The sequence below is a fragment of the Oncorhynchus kisutch genome, unplaced genomic scaffold (genome assembly GCF_002021735.2).
Source record: "Oncorhynchus kisutch isolate 150728-3 unplaced genomic scaffold, Okis_V2 Okis03b-Okis08b_hom, whole genome shotgun sequence".
Classification (NCBI taxonomy): Eukaryota; Metazoa; Chordata; class Actinopteri; order Salmoniformes; family Salmonidae; genus Oncorhynchus; species Oncorhynchus kisutch.
Genome location: NW_022261980.1, coordinates 16,522,666 through 16,536,969, shown reverse-complemented (window position 1 = coordinate 16,536,969; position 14,304 = coordinate 16,522,666). Strand labels below are relative to the sequence as shown.

The 14,304-nt window shown below is 47.7% G+C and overlaps 1 protein-coding gene across 3 annotated transcripts in view; it reads right to left on the bottom strand.

Moving 5' to 3' along the window:
* Nucleotides 1–6,126: 6,126 nt before the first annotated feature.
* LOC116359659 (probable palmitoyltransferase ZDHHC1) overlaps nt 6,127–14,304 on the bottom strand; it is a 68,780-nt gene continuing 60,602 nt past the window's right edge. For 2 of the 3 annotated variants that reach the window (XM_031812848.1, XM_031812849.1), the window contains exons 10-11: nt 12,513–12,615; nt 6,127–7,279 (exon numbers count right to left, since the gene is read on the bottom strand). In XM_031812848.1, coding sequence (XP_031668708.1) covers nt 6,705–7,279; nt 12,513–12,615 — 678 coding nt within the window. In that variant the 3' untranslated portion in view covers nt 6,127–6,704. The remainder of the gene's footprint in view (nt 7,280–12,512; nt 12,616–14,304) is intronic. The other variant, XM_031812850.1, reaches the window with a different exon arrangement.

The window sequence follows — 14,304 nt, the reverse complement described above, 5'->3', positions numbered from 1 at the left end:
ATGTTGCCTTTCAGAACTAAAGAAAAGGCCAGTTGCCGAGGCGACGTTCCCTCCAGTAGCCACATTAAAGCAGTAGATTACAGGAGAATAGAACGAGGAGTGACTCTGTCTGTGTCCCAAAGCAGATAAACATATTCCCCTACATAGTGCACTACTTTCGTATGGGCCCTGTTCATATGGAGAGACGTTTGGGATGCATATCCCTCCCTCTCCTGTCGACACATTCGGCCACATGCTTCTCCTCTGTCGGGGCCGGGCCTTGATTGACACTGTTATGATGTCGTAGTGTTCCGTTGCCGAGGTAACACCCTCGGCTTCCCGCTGGGCGGGGGGGGAGGGCAGGGTGACTGTGCAGCGGAGCCAGCAACCAGTTACCCCAACACAACAATATACACACTGTAAATAGATAGCACAGCAACGAGCAGGAAGGAAGAGAGAGAGAGGGAGGGAGAAAGTGAGAAGGGGGGAGGGTAGTGCGTACGGCCCAGTACATCACTGGGGTCAAGCTTCCTGCCATTCAGGACCTCTATACCAGGCGGTGTCAGAGGAAGGCCCTAAACATTGTCAGACTCCAGCCACCCGAGTCATGGACTGTTCTCTCTGCTACCGCATGACAAGCGGTACCAGAGCACCAAGTCAGGGTCCAAGAGGCTTCTGAAGAGCTTCTACCCCCCAAGCCATAAGACTCCTGAACATCTAGTCAAATGGCTACCCAGACTATTTGCATTGCCCCCCCCCCACCCCCCCTCTTCTACGCTGCTGCTACTCTCTGGTATCATCTATGCACAGTCACTTTAATAACTCTACCTACATGTACATATTACCTCAATTACCTCGGCACCGGAGCCCCCAGACAATGACTCTGTACCGGTACCCCCCCTATGTACAGTCTCTCTATTGTTATTTTACTGACTCTGTACCGGTACCCCCCCTGTGTACAGTCTCCACATTGACTCTGTACCATAACACCTTGTATATAGCCTCCATATTGACTCTGTACCGGTACCCCCTGTATATAGCCTCCACATTGACTCTGTACCGGTACCCCCTGTATATAGCCTCCACATTGACTCTGTACCGTAATACCCTGTATATAGCCTCCACATTGACTCTGTACAGTAATACCCTGTATATAGCCTCCACATTGATTCTGTACCGGTACCCCCTGTATATAGCCTCCACATTGACTCTGTACCGGTACCCCCTGTATATAGCCTCCACATTGACTCTGTACCGGTACCCCTGTATATAGCCTCCACATTGACTCTGTACCGGTACCCCCTGTATATAGCCTCCACATTGACTCTGTACCGGTACCCCCTGTATATAGCCTCCACATTGACTCTGTACCGGTACCCCCTGTATATAGCCTCCACATTGACTCTGTACCGGTACCCCCTGTATATAACCTCCACATTGACTCTGTACCGGTACCCCCTGTATATAACCTCCACATTGACTCTGTACCGGTACCCCCTGTATATAGCCTCCACATTGACTCTGTACCGGTACCCCCTGTATATAACCTCCACATCGACTCTGTACCGGTACCCCCTATATATAGCCTCCACATTGACTCTGTACCGTAATACCCTGTATATAGCCTCCACATTGACTCTGTACCGTAATACTCTGTATATAGCCTCCACATTGACTCTGTACCGTAATACTCTGTATATAGCCTCCACATTGACTCTGTACCGTAACACCCTGTATATAGCCTCCACATTAACTCTGTACCGTAATACCCTGTATATAGCCTCCACATTGACTCTGTACCGTAATACTCTGTATATAGCCTCCACATTGACTCTGTACTGTAATACCCTGTATATAGCCTCCACATTGACTCTGTACCGTAATACCCTGTATATAGCCTCCACATTGACTCTGTACCGTAATACTCTGTATATAGCCTCCACATTGACTCTGTACCGGTACCCCTGTATATAGCCTCCACATTGACTCTGTACCGTAATACCCTGTATATAGCCTCCACATTGACTCTGTACCGTAATACTCTGTATATAGCCTCCACATTGACTCTGTACCGGTACCCCTGTATATAGCCTCCACATTGACTCTGTACCGTAATACCCTGTATATAGCCTCCACATTGACTCTGTACCGTAATACTCTGTATATAGCCTCCACATTGACTCTGTACCGTAATACTCTGTATATAGTCTCACTATTGTTATTTTACTGCTCTTGAATTACTTGTTACTTTCATTTCACTGTAAGGTCTACTACACCTGTTGTATTCAGCATTTCACTGTAAGGTCTACTACACCTGTTGTATTCAGCATTTCACTGTGAGGTCTACTACACCTGTTGTATTCATCATTTCACTGTGAGGTCTACTACACCTGTTGTATTCAGCATTTCACTGTGAGGTCTACTACACCTGTTGTATTCATCATTTCACTGTGAGGTCTACTACACCTGTTGTATTCAGCATTTCACTGTAAGGTCTACTACACCTGTTGTATTCAGCATTTCACTGTGAGGTCTACTACACCTGTTGTATTCAGCATTTCACTGTGAGGTCTACTACACCTGTTGTATTCAGCATTTCACTGTAAGGTCTACTGCACCTGTTGTATTCAGCATTTCACTGTGAGGTCTACTACACCTGTTGTATTCAGCATTTCACTGTAAGGTTTACTACACCTGTTGTATTCATCATTTCACTGTAAGGTTTACTACACCTGTTGTATTCATCATTTCACTGTGAGGTCTACTACACCTGTTGTATTCAGCATTTCACTGTAAGGTTTACTACACCTGTTGTATTCATCATTTCACTGTGAGGTCTACTACACCTGTTGTATTCAGCACATGTGACAAATAACATTTGATTTGAGGGGGGAGACAGAGAAAAAAGGGGGAAGTACGTTGTTTAATTACTATCAAATAACCTATAATGTCTGTTCTCAGAACGTTCATGTAATCTCCCAGAAAAACTTTCAGGGAACCCTAGTAAAATATTCTCATTACCTCCATGAAACCTACAAATTGACATTCCCAGAACCTGGGAGAAATCTTCACTTCCGTTCACAGGACATTTAAAAAAAACGTTCAGTTTTACCCGGTCAGGAAACGTATGGATTCGTTCCCAGAAACAAAACAATGGACGTTCCCACAACTTCCAAGGAACAACATGTGCTAGCTGGGTTGTCTGTTCACACTTATAAGATCAAATCACAATCAATAGTGGCTAATATTTATTAACAAGATACAAATTGTCAAATAAAATTGAGTAAGGCACAGATCTTCAAATTTCATCCTTACAGATCATGAACCATTTAGACACAGTAAAAATGCAGAATAATTATAGTCTACGTCACTGTGGAAAAGGGGTTAAATTGGATGTTGATATGAGTTTCAGTTTGCTTCCATACAGTGGTGGGAAAAACTATCCAAGTAGTGTGTAACCAGGCATACAGACAGACAGGCAAACACAGGCAGACAGACAGGCAGGCAAACAGACAGACAGGCAAACAGACATATAGGCAGGCATACAGACAGACAGGCATACAGACAGGAATATAGACAGGCATACAGACAAGCAGGCAAACAGACAGACAGGCAAACAGACAGGCAGGCAAACAGACAGGCAGACAGACAGGCAAGCAGACGGGCAGACAGGCAAACAGACAGACAGGCAAGCAAACAGACAGGCAAACAGACAGACAGGCAGGCAAACACACAGGCTAGCAGACAGGCAAACAGACAGACAGACAGGCAAACAGACAGACAGACAAAAAGACTATCAAACTGTTCTGGTGGACATCCCTGCACTCTGTGGCATTGTGTTGTGTGACAGAACTGCACATTTAGAGTGGCCTTTTATTGTCCCCAGCACAAGGTGCACCTGTGTAATGTTTAATCAGCTTCTTAATATGCCACACCTGTCAGGTGGATAGATTCTCTTGGCAAAGAAGAAATGCTCATTAACAGGGCTGTAAACAGATTAGTGCACAATATTAACATATGAGAGAAATTAGCTTTTTGTGCGTATGAAACATTTCTGGGATCTTTTATTTATTTTATAAACACTTTACATGTCGCGTTGATATTTTTGCTCCGATGTCATCAATTAGTTGTTTAAAAACTGAAAAGATTACTGTGATCTCAGTTAATGCCCAGCACACGCAGACAGACAGGCAGACAGACGGTCACCATAGCAGACAGACAGGCAGACAGACGGTCACCATAGCAGTCAGACAGATGGTCACCATAGCAGTCAGTCAGACAGACAGTCACCATAGCAGTCAGACAGACAGTCACAATAGCAGTCAGACAGGACAGACAGTCACCATAGCAGTCAGACAGACAGTCAGACAGGCAGTCAGACAGTCACCATAGCAGTCAGACAGGACAGACAGTCACCATAGGAGTCAGACAGACAGACGGTCACCATAGCAGTCAGTCAGACAGACGGTCACCATAGCAGTCAGTCAGACAGACAGACACCATAGCAGTCAGTCAGACAGACAGCCACCATAGCAGTCAGACAGACAGACGGTCACCATAGCAGTCAGTCAGACAGACAGACGGTCACCATAGCAGTCAGACAGACAGACAGACAGTCACCATAGCAGTCAGACAGACGGTCACCATAGCAGTCAGACAGACAGTCAGACAGACAGACGGTCACCATAGCAGTCAGACAGTCAGTCAGACAGACGGTCACCATAGCAGTCAGTCAGACAGACAGCCACCATAGCAGTCGGACAGACAGTCAGACAGACAGACGATCACCATAGCAGTCAGACAGACAGACAGACAGACAGACAGACGGTCACCATAGCAGTCAGTCAGACAGACGGTCACCATAGCAGTCAGTCAGACAGACAGACACCATAGCAGTCAGTCAGACAGACAGCCACCATAGCAGTCAGACAGACAGACGGTCACCATAGCAGTCAGTCAGACAGACAGACGGTCACCATAGCAGTCAGACAGACAGACAGACAGTCACCATAGCAGTCAGACAGACGGTCACCATAGCAGTCAGACAGACAGTCAGACAGACAGACGGTCACCATAGCAGTCAGACAGTCAGTCAGACAGACGGTCACCATAGCAGTCAGTCAGACAGACAGCCACCATAGCAGTCGGACAGACAGTCAGACAGACAGACGATCACCATAGCAGTCAGACAGACAGACAGACAGACAGACAGACGGTCACCATAGCAGTCAGACAGACAGTCAGACAGACAGAACGTTAAGGTCTCTTCCTTCCTGTACAAATCACCAAGGATTCTTCATTCAGAAAGATGCTTCAACAGGAAGAAATACCAACAAGTAGAATCATACTAAAAGCTGTGTGTTTTATGTTAAAGGATATTAACCTGAAGACGTGAACACAGTAACATTTAGTATTGTGGGGATTATAATCATATAGGACGCATTGGGCCTGGTCTAAAGTAGTGCACTACATAGGGAACAGGGTGCCATTGGGCCTGGTCTAAAGTAGTGCACTACATAGGGAACAGGGTGCCATTGGGCCTGGTCTAAAGTAGTGCACTATATAGGGAACAGGGTGCCATTGGGCCCTGGTCTAAAGTAGTGCACTACATAGGGAACAGGGTGCCATTGGGCCTGGTCTAAAGTAGTGCACTACATAGGGAACAGGGTGCCATTGGGCCCTGGCCTAAAGTAGTGCACTATATAGGGAACAGGGTGCCATTGGGCCTGGTCTAAAGTAGTGCACTACATAGGGAACAGGGTGCCATTGGGCCTGGTCTAAAGTAGTGCACTACATAGGGAACAGGGTGCCATTGGGCCTGGTCTAAAGTAGTGCACTACATAGGGAACAGGGTGCCATTGGGCCTGGTCTAAAGTAGTGCACTACATAGAGAACAGGGTGCCATTGGGCCTGGTCTAAAGTAGTGCACTACATAGGGAACAGGGTGCCATTGGGCCCTGGTCTAAAGTAGTGCACTACATAGGGAACAGGGTGCCATTGGGCCTGGTCTAAAGTAGTGCACTACATAGGGAACAGGGTGCCATTGGGCCTGGTCTAAAGTAGTGCACTACATAGGGAACAGGGTGCCAGTGGGCCCTGGTCTAAAGTGGTGCACTACATAGGGAACAGGGTGCCATTGGGCCCTGGTCTAAAGTAGTGCACTACATAGGGAACAGGGTGCCATTGGGCCCTGATCTAAAGTAGTGTACTATATAGGGAACAGGGTGCCATTGGGGATGTAGTCATAGTTGAATAGTGGAGACTGTGGTATCAAGGCTCTTCCAGGCAGAACAGACAGTCAGACAGTCAGTCAGACAGTCAGTCAGACAGACAGTCAGTCAGTCAGTCAGACAGACAGAGTTATTTAGTTTCATAGGTTGTATCGACACAACGCTACATCAGGGATTGTCTCTCTCTATCAAAAGCAGTGTATCCTAGTCATCAAGGTAACAATGTGACAGTCAGCTAGTCAGCCAGCCAGTTACACAGCCAGCTAGTCAGCCAGCCAGCCAGTAAATCAGACAGTCAGCCAGCCAGTATCACAGCCAGCTAGTCAGCCAGCCAGCTAGTCAGCCAGCCAGCCAGTCAGACAGCCAGTCAGTTACACAGCCAGCCCTCTAGCCAGGACCCAGTGGTGGGTCCAGCCCAGGGTGCAGTGGTCCATCCTGGGGCCCAGGGTCCATCCTGGGGCCCAGTGTGCAGTGGTCCATCCTGGGGGAGCTAGTCTACGCCATTGGGGTGCCTGCCCTGGAGCTATGGTTGGAGCTGGACCCAGGACCAGGCTGCTCCAGGCCTCTCCTACTGGCCTGTCTGCTGCTGTGTTTGTTGTCCCGGTGCTGGGCTCCTCCCCCCGGCTGTCCACTACTCCTACTGACGTAGACCGTAGGAGGCTGGGCGGCCATCTCAAACCTCTGCTCCCCCCCTCCCCCTGTCCTGCTGCTGTGTGCGGAGGACTTCCTCTTGGTCCGGGGCTGGGGCGAGGGATGGGGTCGGGCTGCAGGCAGCAGTAGAGAGCGTTGAGAAGACGACCCAGACGCTGCAGTCCTACCCGTAGACATTCCTGCCGCGGCGGAGGTGCCCAGGCGTGCCAACGCCACGGGGATCTCCTCCAGGGACTCTGCAGAGTCAGAGTGATACTCAGCAGGGGGCCCGGCGGGCAGCACGGGGTCAGGTTGGAGACCAGGATGTAGGGAGCTAGTGGGGGGCTGGGAGGCCCGCAGGGGGAAGGAAAGGTGCTGGCTCAGGGAGCTGGACAGGTGGGACACGGACGTGGGGACTGGAGTTACACTGCAGGAGTCTACTGGAGAACAGGACAGGAAGACGACAGAGAGGAGAGGAGGAAGACAGAGAGGAGAGGAGGACAGAGAGGAGAGGAGGAGGACAGAGAGGAGAGGAGGAAGACAGAGAGGAGAGGAAGACAGAGGAGAGGAGGAGGAGGAGGAGGAGGACAGAGAGGAGAGGAGGAGGACAGAGAGGAGAGGAGGAGGACAGAGGAGAGGACGAGGAAAGAGAGGAGAGGAGGAGGACAGCAGAGGAGAAGAGAGGAGGAGGACAGAGAGGAGAGGAGGAGGACAGCAGAGGAGAAGAGAGGAGGAGGACAGAGAGGAGGAGGACAGAGAGGAGAGGAGGAGGACAGCAGAGGAGAAGAGAGGACAGCAGAGGAGGACAGGAAAGGGACAGACATTCACATCACAGAGCTGCTACTCAATATACATGAGCATAGAAATAGAATCAATAGAACAGGTCTCCAACCTCTCACCATGGCGATTTGTGGGTACACTAAAAATGGCTGTCCATTATGACATCATTGACTTGAAAGAGGAAGCCTGTTCTATCCCTTCTAGTTCTGTAGTATGACCTCGTTATAATGTCTTAGAATGGCTAAATAACAGACAATTTCAGACTGTTGACAATTCTATACATTGAGAGAGAGAGAGACGACATATTAAGCCGTGTTATAAGACATTATAAAGGCTCATACATGCTTATAACACGTTCTAAAGCATTCTTAACACAGACTTTGTGTTTACCAACAGATAAACAGACACTCATGTCACTTCAAGTAGCAGAGGACTGACTAATGTTATATCAGCATGTCAAGTAGCAGAGGACTAATGCTATATCAGCATGTCAAGTAGCAGAGGACTAATGCTATATCAGCATGTCAAGTAGCAGCGGACTAATGCTATATCAGCATGTCAAGTAGAAGCGGACTAATGCTATATCAGCATGTCAAGTAGCAGAGGACTGACTAATGCTATATCAGCATGTCAAGTAGCAGAGGACTGACTAATGCTATATCAGCATGTCAAGTAGAAGAGGACTGACTAATGCTATATCAGCATGTCAAGTAGCAGAGGACTGACTAATGTTATATCAGCATGTCAAGTAGCAGAGGACTAATGCTATATCAGCATGTCAAGTAAGAGAGGACTAATGCTATATCAGCATGTCAAGTAGCAGAGGACTGACTAATGCTATATCAGCATGTCAAGTAGCAGAGGACTAATGCTATATCGGCATGTCAAGTAGCAGAGGCCAGACTAATGCTATATCAGCATGTCAAGTAGCAGAGGACTAATGCTATATCAGCATGTCAAGTAGCAGAGGACTAATGCTATATCAGCATGTCAAGTAGCAGAGGACTAATGCTATATCAGCATGTCAAGTAGCAGAGGACTAATGCTATATCAGCATGTCAAGTAGCAGAGGACTGACTAATACTATATCAGCATGTCAAGTAGCGGAGGACTAATGCTATATCAGCATGTCAAGTAGCAGAGGACTAATGCTATATCAGCATGTCAAGTAGCAGAGGACTAATGCTATATGAGCATGTCAAGTAGCAGAGGACTAATGCTATATCAGCATGTCAAGTAGCAGCGGACTAATGCTATATCGGCATGTCAAGTAGAGGAGGCCAGACTAATGCTATATCAGCATGTCAAGTAGCAGAGGACTAATGCTATATCAGCATGTCAAGTAGCAGAGGACTGACTAATGCTATATCAGCATGTCAAGTAGCAGAGGACTAATGCTATATCAGCATGTCAAGTAGAAGAGGACTGACTAATGCTATATCAGCATGTCAAGTAGCAGAGGACTAATGCTATATCAGCATGTCAAGTAGCAGAGGACTGACTAATGCTATATCAGCATGTCAAGTAGCAGAGGACTAATGCTATATCAGCATGTCAAGTAGCAGAGGACTAATGCTATATCAGCATGTCAAGTAGCAGAGGACTGACTAATGCTATATCAGCATGTCAAGTAGCAGAGGACTGACTAATGCTATATCAGCATGTCAAGTAGCAGAGGACTAATGCTATATCAGCATGTCAAGTAGCAGTGGACTGACTAATGTTATATCAGCATGTCAAGTAGCAGAGGACTAATGCTATATCAGCATGTCAAGTAGCAGAGGACTAATGCTATATCAGCATGTCAAGTAGCAGAGGACTAATGCTATATCAGCATGTCAAGTAGCAGAGGACTAATGCTATATCAGCATGTCAAGTAGCAGAGGACTAATGCTATATCAGCATGTCAAGTAGCAGAGGACTAATGCTATATCAGCATGTCAAGTAACAGAGGACTAATGCTATATCAGCATGTCAAGTAGCAGAGGACTGACTAATGTTATATCAGCATGTCAAGTAGCAGAGGACTAATGCTATATCAGCATGTCAAGTAGCAGAGGACTAATGCTATATCAGCATGTCAAGTAGCAGAGGACTGACTAATGCTATATCAGCATGTCAAGTAGCAGAGGACTAATGCTATATCAGCATGTCAAGTAGAAGAGGACTGACTAATGCTATATCAGCATGTCAAGTAGCAGAGGACTAATGCTATATCAGCATGTCAAGTAGCAGAGGACTAATGCTATATCAGCATGTCAAGTAGCAGAGGACTGACTAATGTTTTATCAGCATGTCAAGTAGCAGAGGACTAATGCTATATCAGCATGTCAAGTAGCAGAGGACTAATGCTATATCAGCATGTCAAGTAGCAGAGGACTAATGCTATATCAGCATGTCAAGTAGCAGAGGACTAATGCTATATCAGCATGTCAAGTAGCAGAGGACTAATGCTATATCAGCATGTCAAGTAGCAGAGGACTGACTAATGCTATATCAGCATGTCAAGTAGAAGAGGACTAATGCTATATCAGCATGTCAAGTAGCAGAGGACTGACTAATGCTATATCAGCATGTCAAGTAGCAGAGGACTGACTAATGCTATATCAGCATGTCAAGTAGCAGAGGACTGACTAATGCTATATCAGCATGTCAAGTAGCAGAGGACTAATGCTATATCAGCATGTCAAGTAGCAGAGGACTAATGCAAGGTTACAATTAGGGTTAGAGGTTAGGGTTATGGGTTAGGTTTAGGTTTACGGTTAGAGGTTAGGGTTATGGGTTAGGTTTACGGTTAGAGGTTAGGCTTATTGGAAATCTATTTTAGGTCCCCACAAGGATAGTAAAACCGAAAGAGTGTGTGGTTCTGTAGTGTTGAAGGCCGGGGCTTTGTGTGTGTGTGGTCTCACCAGGTTCTGTAGTGTTGAAGGCCGGGGCTTTGTGTGTGTGGTTCTGTAGTGTTGAAGGCTGGGGCTTTGTGTGTGTGTGGTTCTGTAGTGTTGAAGGCCGGGGCTTTGTGTGTGTGGTCTCACCAGGTTCTGTAGTGTTGAAGGCCGGGGCTTTGTGTGTGTGGTCTCACCAGGTTCTGTAGTGTTGAAGGCTGGGGCTTTGTGTGTGTGGTCTCACCAGGTTCTGTAGTGTTGAAGGCTGGGGCTTTGTGTGTGTGGTCTCACCAGGTTCTGTAGTGTTGAAGGCTGGGGCTTTGTGTGTGTGGTCTCACCAGGTTCTGTAGTGTTGAAGGCCGGGGCTTTGTGTGTGTGTGGTCTCACCAGGTTCTGTAGTGTTGAAGGCCGGGGCTTTGTGTGTGTGGTTCTGTAGTGTTGAAGGCTGGGGCTTTGTGTGTGTGTGGTTCTGTAGTGTTGAAGGCTGGGGCTTTGTGTGTGTGTGGTTCTGTAGTGTTGAAGGCCGGGGCTTTGTGTGTGTGGTCTCACCAGGTTCTGTAGTGTTGAAGGCCGGGGCTTTGTGTGTGTGGTTCTGTAGTGTTGAAGGCTGGGGCTTTGTGTGTGTGTGGTTCTGTAGTGTTGAAGGCCGGGGCTTTGTGTGTGTGGTCTCACCAGGTTCTGTAGTGTTGAAGGCCGGGGCTTTGTGTGTGTGGTCTCACCAGGTTCTGTAGTGTTGAAGGCTGGGGCTTTGTGTGTGTGGTCTCACCAGGTTCTGTAGTGTTGAAGGCTGGGGCTTTGTGTGTGTGGTCTCACCAGGTTCTGTAGTGTTGAAGGCTGGGGCTTTGTGTGTGTGGTCTCACCAGGTTCTGTAGTGTTGAAGGCCGGGGCTTTGTGTGTGTGTGGTCTCACCAGGTTCTGTAGTGTTGAAGGCCGGGGCTTTGTGTGTGTGGTTCTGTAGTGTTGAAGGCTGGGGCTTTGTGTGTGTGTGGTTCTGTAGTGTTGAAGGCTGGGGCTTTGTGTGTGTGTGGTTCTGTAGTGTTGAAGGCCGGGGCTTTGTGTGTGTGGTCTCACCAGGTTCTGTAGTGTTGAAGGCCGGGGCTTTGTGTGTGTGGTCTCACCAGGTTCTGTAGTGTTGAAGGCTGGGGCTTTGTGTGTGTGGTCTCACCAGGTTCTGTAGTGTTGAAGGCTGGGGCTTTGTGTGTGTGGTCTCACCAGGTTCTGTAGTGTTGAAGGCTGGGGCTTTGTGTGTGTGGTCTCACCAGGTTCTGTAGTGTTGAAGGCCGGGGCTTTGTGTGTGTGGTCTCACCAGGTTCTGTAGTGTTGAAGGCTGGGGCTTTGTGTGTGTGTGGTTCTGTAGTGTTGAAGGCTGGGGCTTTGTGTGTGTGTGGTCTCACCAGGTTCTGTAGTGTTGAAGGCTGGGGCTTTGTGTGTGTGTGTGGTCTCACCAGGTTCTGTAGTGTTGAAGGCTGGGGCTTTGTGTGTGTGTGGTCTCACCAGGTTCTGTAGTGTTGAAGGCCGGGGCTTTGTGTGTGTGGTCTCACCAGGTTCTGTAGTGTTGAAGGCCGGGGCTTTGTGTGTGTGGTCTCACCAGGTTCTGTAGTGTTGAAGGCTGGGGCTTTGTGTGTGTGGTCTCACCAGGTTCTGTAGTGTTGAAGGCTGGGGCTTTGTGTGTGTGGTCTCACCAGGTTCTGTAGTGTTGAAGGCTGGGGCTTTGTGTGTGTGGTCTCACCAGGTTCTGTAGTGTTGAAGGCCGGGGCTTTGTGTGTGTGGTCTCACCAGGTTCTGTAGTGTTGAAGGCTGGGGCTTTGTGTGTGTGTGGTTCTGTAGTGTTGAAGGCTGGGGCTTTGTGTGTGTGTGGTCTCACCAGGTTCTGTAGTGTTGAAGGCTGGGGCTTTGTGTGTGTGTGTGGTCTCACCAGGTTCTGTAGTGTTGAAGGCTGGGGCTTTGTGTGTGTGTGGTCTCACCAGGTTCTGTAGTGTTGAAGGCCGGGGCTTTGTGTGTGTGGTCTCACCAGGTTCTGTAGTGTTGAAGGCTGGGTCTCTGTTGCTGCTGGTCTCAGTGGAACGGTCGTTGATCACCTCCGCTGGCACTTTGTGGACTTTCTTCTTTTTCTTCTGCAAACACACATGAGACCAGGAAGCATCATTCAACACACATGGTTCACATGAAGGTCAGAGACCAGGAAGCATCATTCAACACACATGGTTCACATGAAGGTCAGAGACCAGGAAGCATCATTCAACACACATGGTTCACATGAAGGTCAGAGACCAGGAAGCATCATTCAACACACATGGTTCCCATGATGGTCAGAGACCAGGAAGCATCATTCAACACACACATGGTTCACATGAAGGTCAGAGACCAGGAAGCATCATTCAACACACATGGTTCACATGAAGGTCAGAGACCAGGAAGCATCATTCAACACACATGGTTCACATGAAGGTCAGAGACCAGGAAGCATCATTCAACACACATGGTTCACATGAAGGTCAGAGACCAGGAAGCATCATTCAACACACATGGTTCACATGAAGGTCAGAGACCAGGAAGCATCATTCAACACACATGGTTCACATGAAGGTCAGAGACCTGGAAGCATCATTCAACACACACATGGTTCACATGAAGGTCAGAGACCAGGAAGCATCATTCAACACATGGTTCAACACACACATGATTCACATGATGGTCAGAGACCAGGAAGCATCATTCAACACACACATGGTTCACATGATGGTCAGAGACCAGGAAGCATCATTCAACACACATTGTTCACATGAAGGTCAGAGACCAGGAAGCATCATTCAACACACACATGGTTCACATGAAGGTCAGAGACCAGGAAGCATCATTCAACACATGGTTCAACACACACATGATTCACATGATGGTCAGAGACCAGGAAGCATCATTCAACACACATTGTTCACATGAAGGTCAGAGACCAGGAAGCATCATTCAACACACATGGTTCACATGAAGGTCAGAGACCAGGAAGCATCATTCAACACACATGGTTCCCATGATGGTCAGAGACCAGGAAGCATCATTCAACACACACATGGTTCACATGAAGGTCAGAGACCAGGAAGCATCATTCAACACACATGGTTCACATGAAGGTCAGAGACCAGGAAGCATCATTCAACACACATGGTTCACATGAAGGTCAGAGACCAGGAAGCATCATTCAACACACATGGTTCACATGAAGGTCAGAGACCAGGAAGCATCATTCAACACACATGGTTCACATGAAGGTCAGAGACCAGGAAGCATCATTCAACACACATGGTTCACATGAAGGTCAGAGACCAGGAAGCATCATTCAACACACACATGGTTCACATGAAGGTCAGAGACCAGGAAGCATCATTCAACACATGGTTCAACACACACATGATTCACATGATGGTCAGAGACCAGGAAGCATCATTCAACACACACATGGTTCACATGATGGTCAGAGACCAGGAAGCATCATTCAACACACATTGTTCACATGAAGGTCAGAGACCAGGAAGCATCATTCAACACACACATGGTTCACATGAAGGTCAGAGACCAGGAAGCATCATTCAACACATGGTTCAACACACACATGATTCACATGATGGTCAGAGACCAGGAAGCATCATTCAACACACATTGTTCACATGAAGGTCAGAGACCAGGAAGCATCATTCAACACACATGGTTCACATGAAGGTCAGAGACCAGGAATCATCATTCAACACACACATGGTTCACATGAAGGTCAGAGACCAGGAAGCATCATTCAACACACATTGTTCACA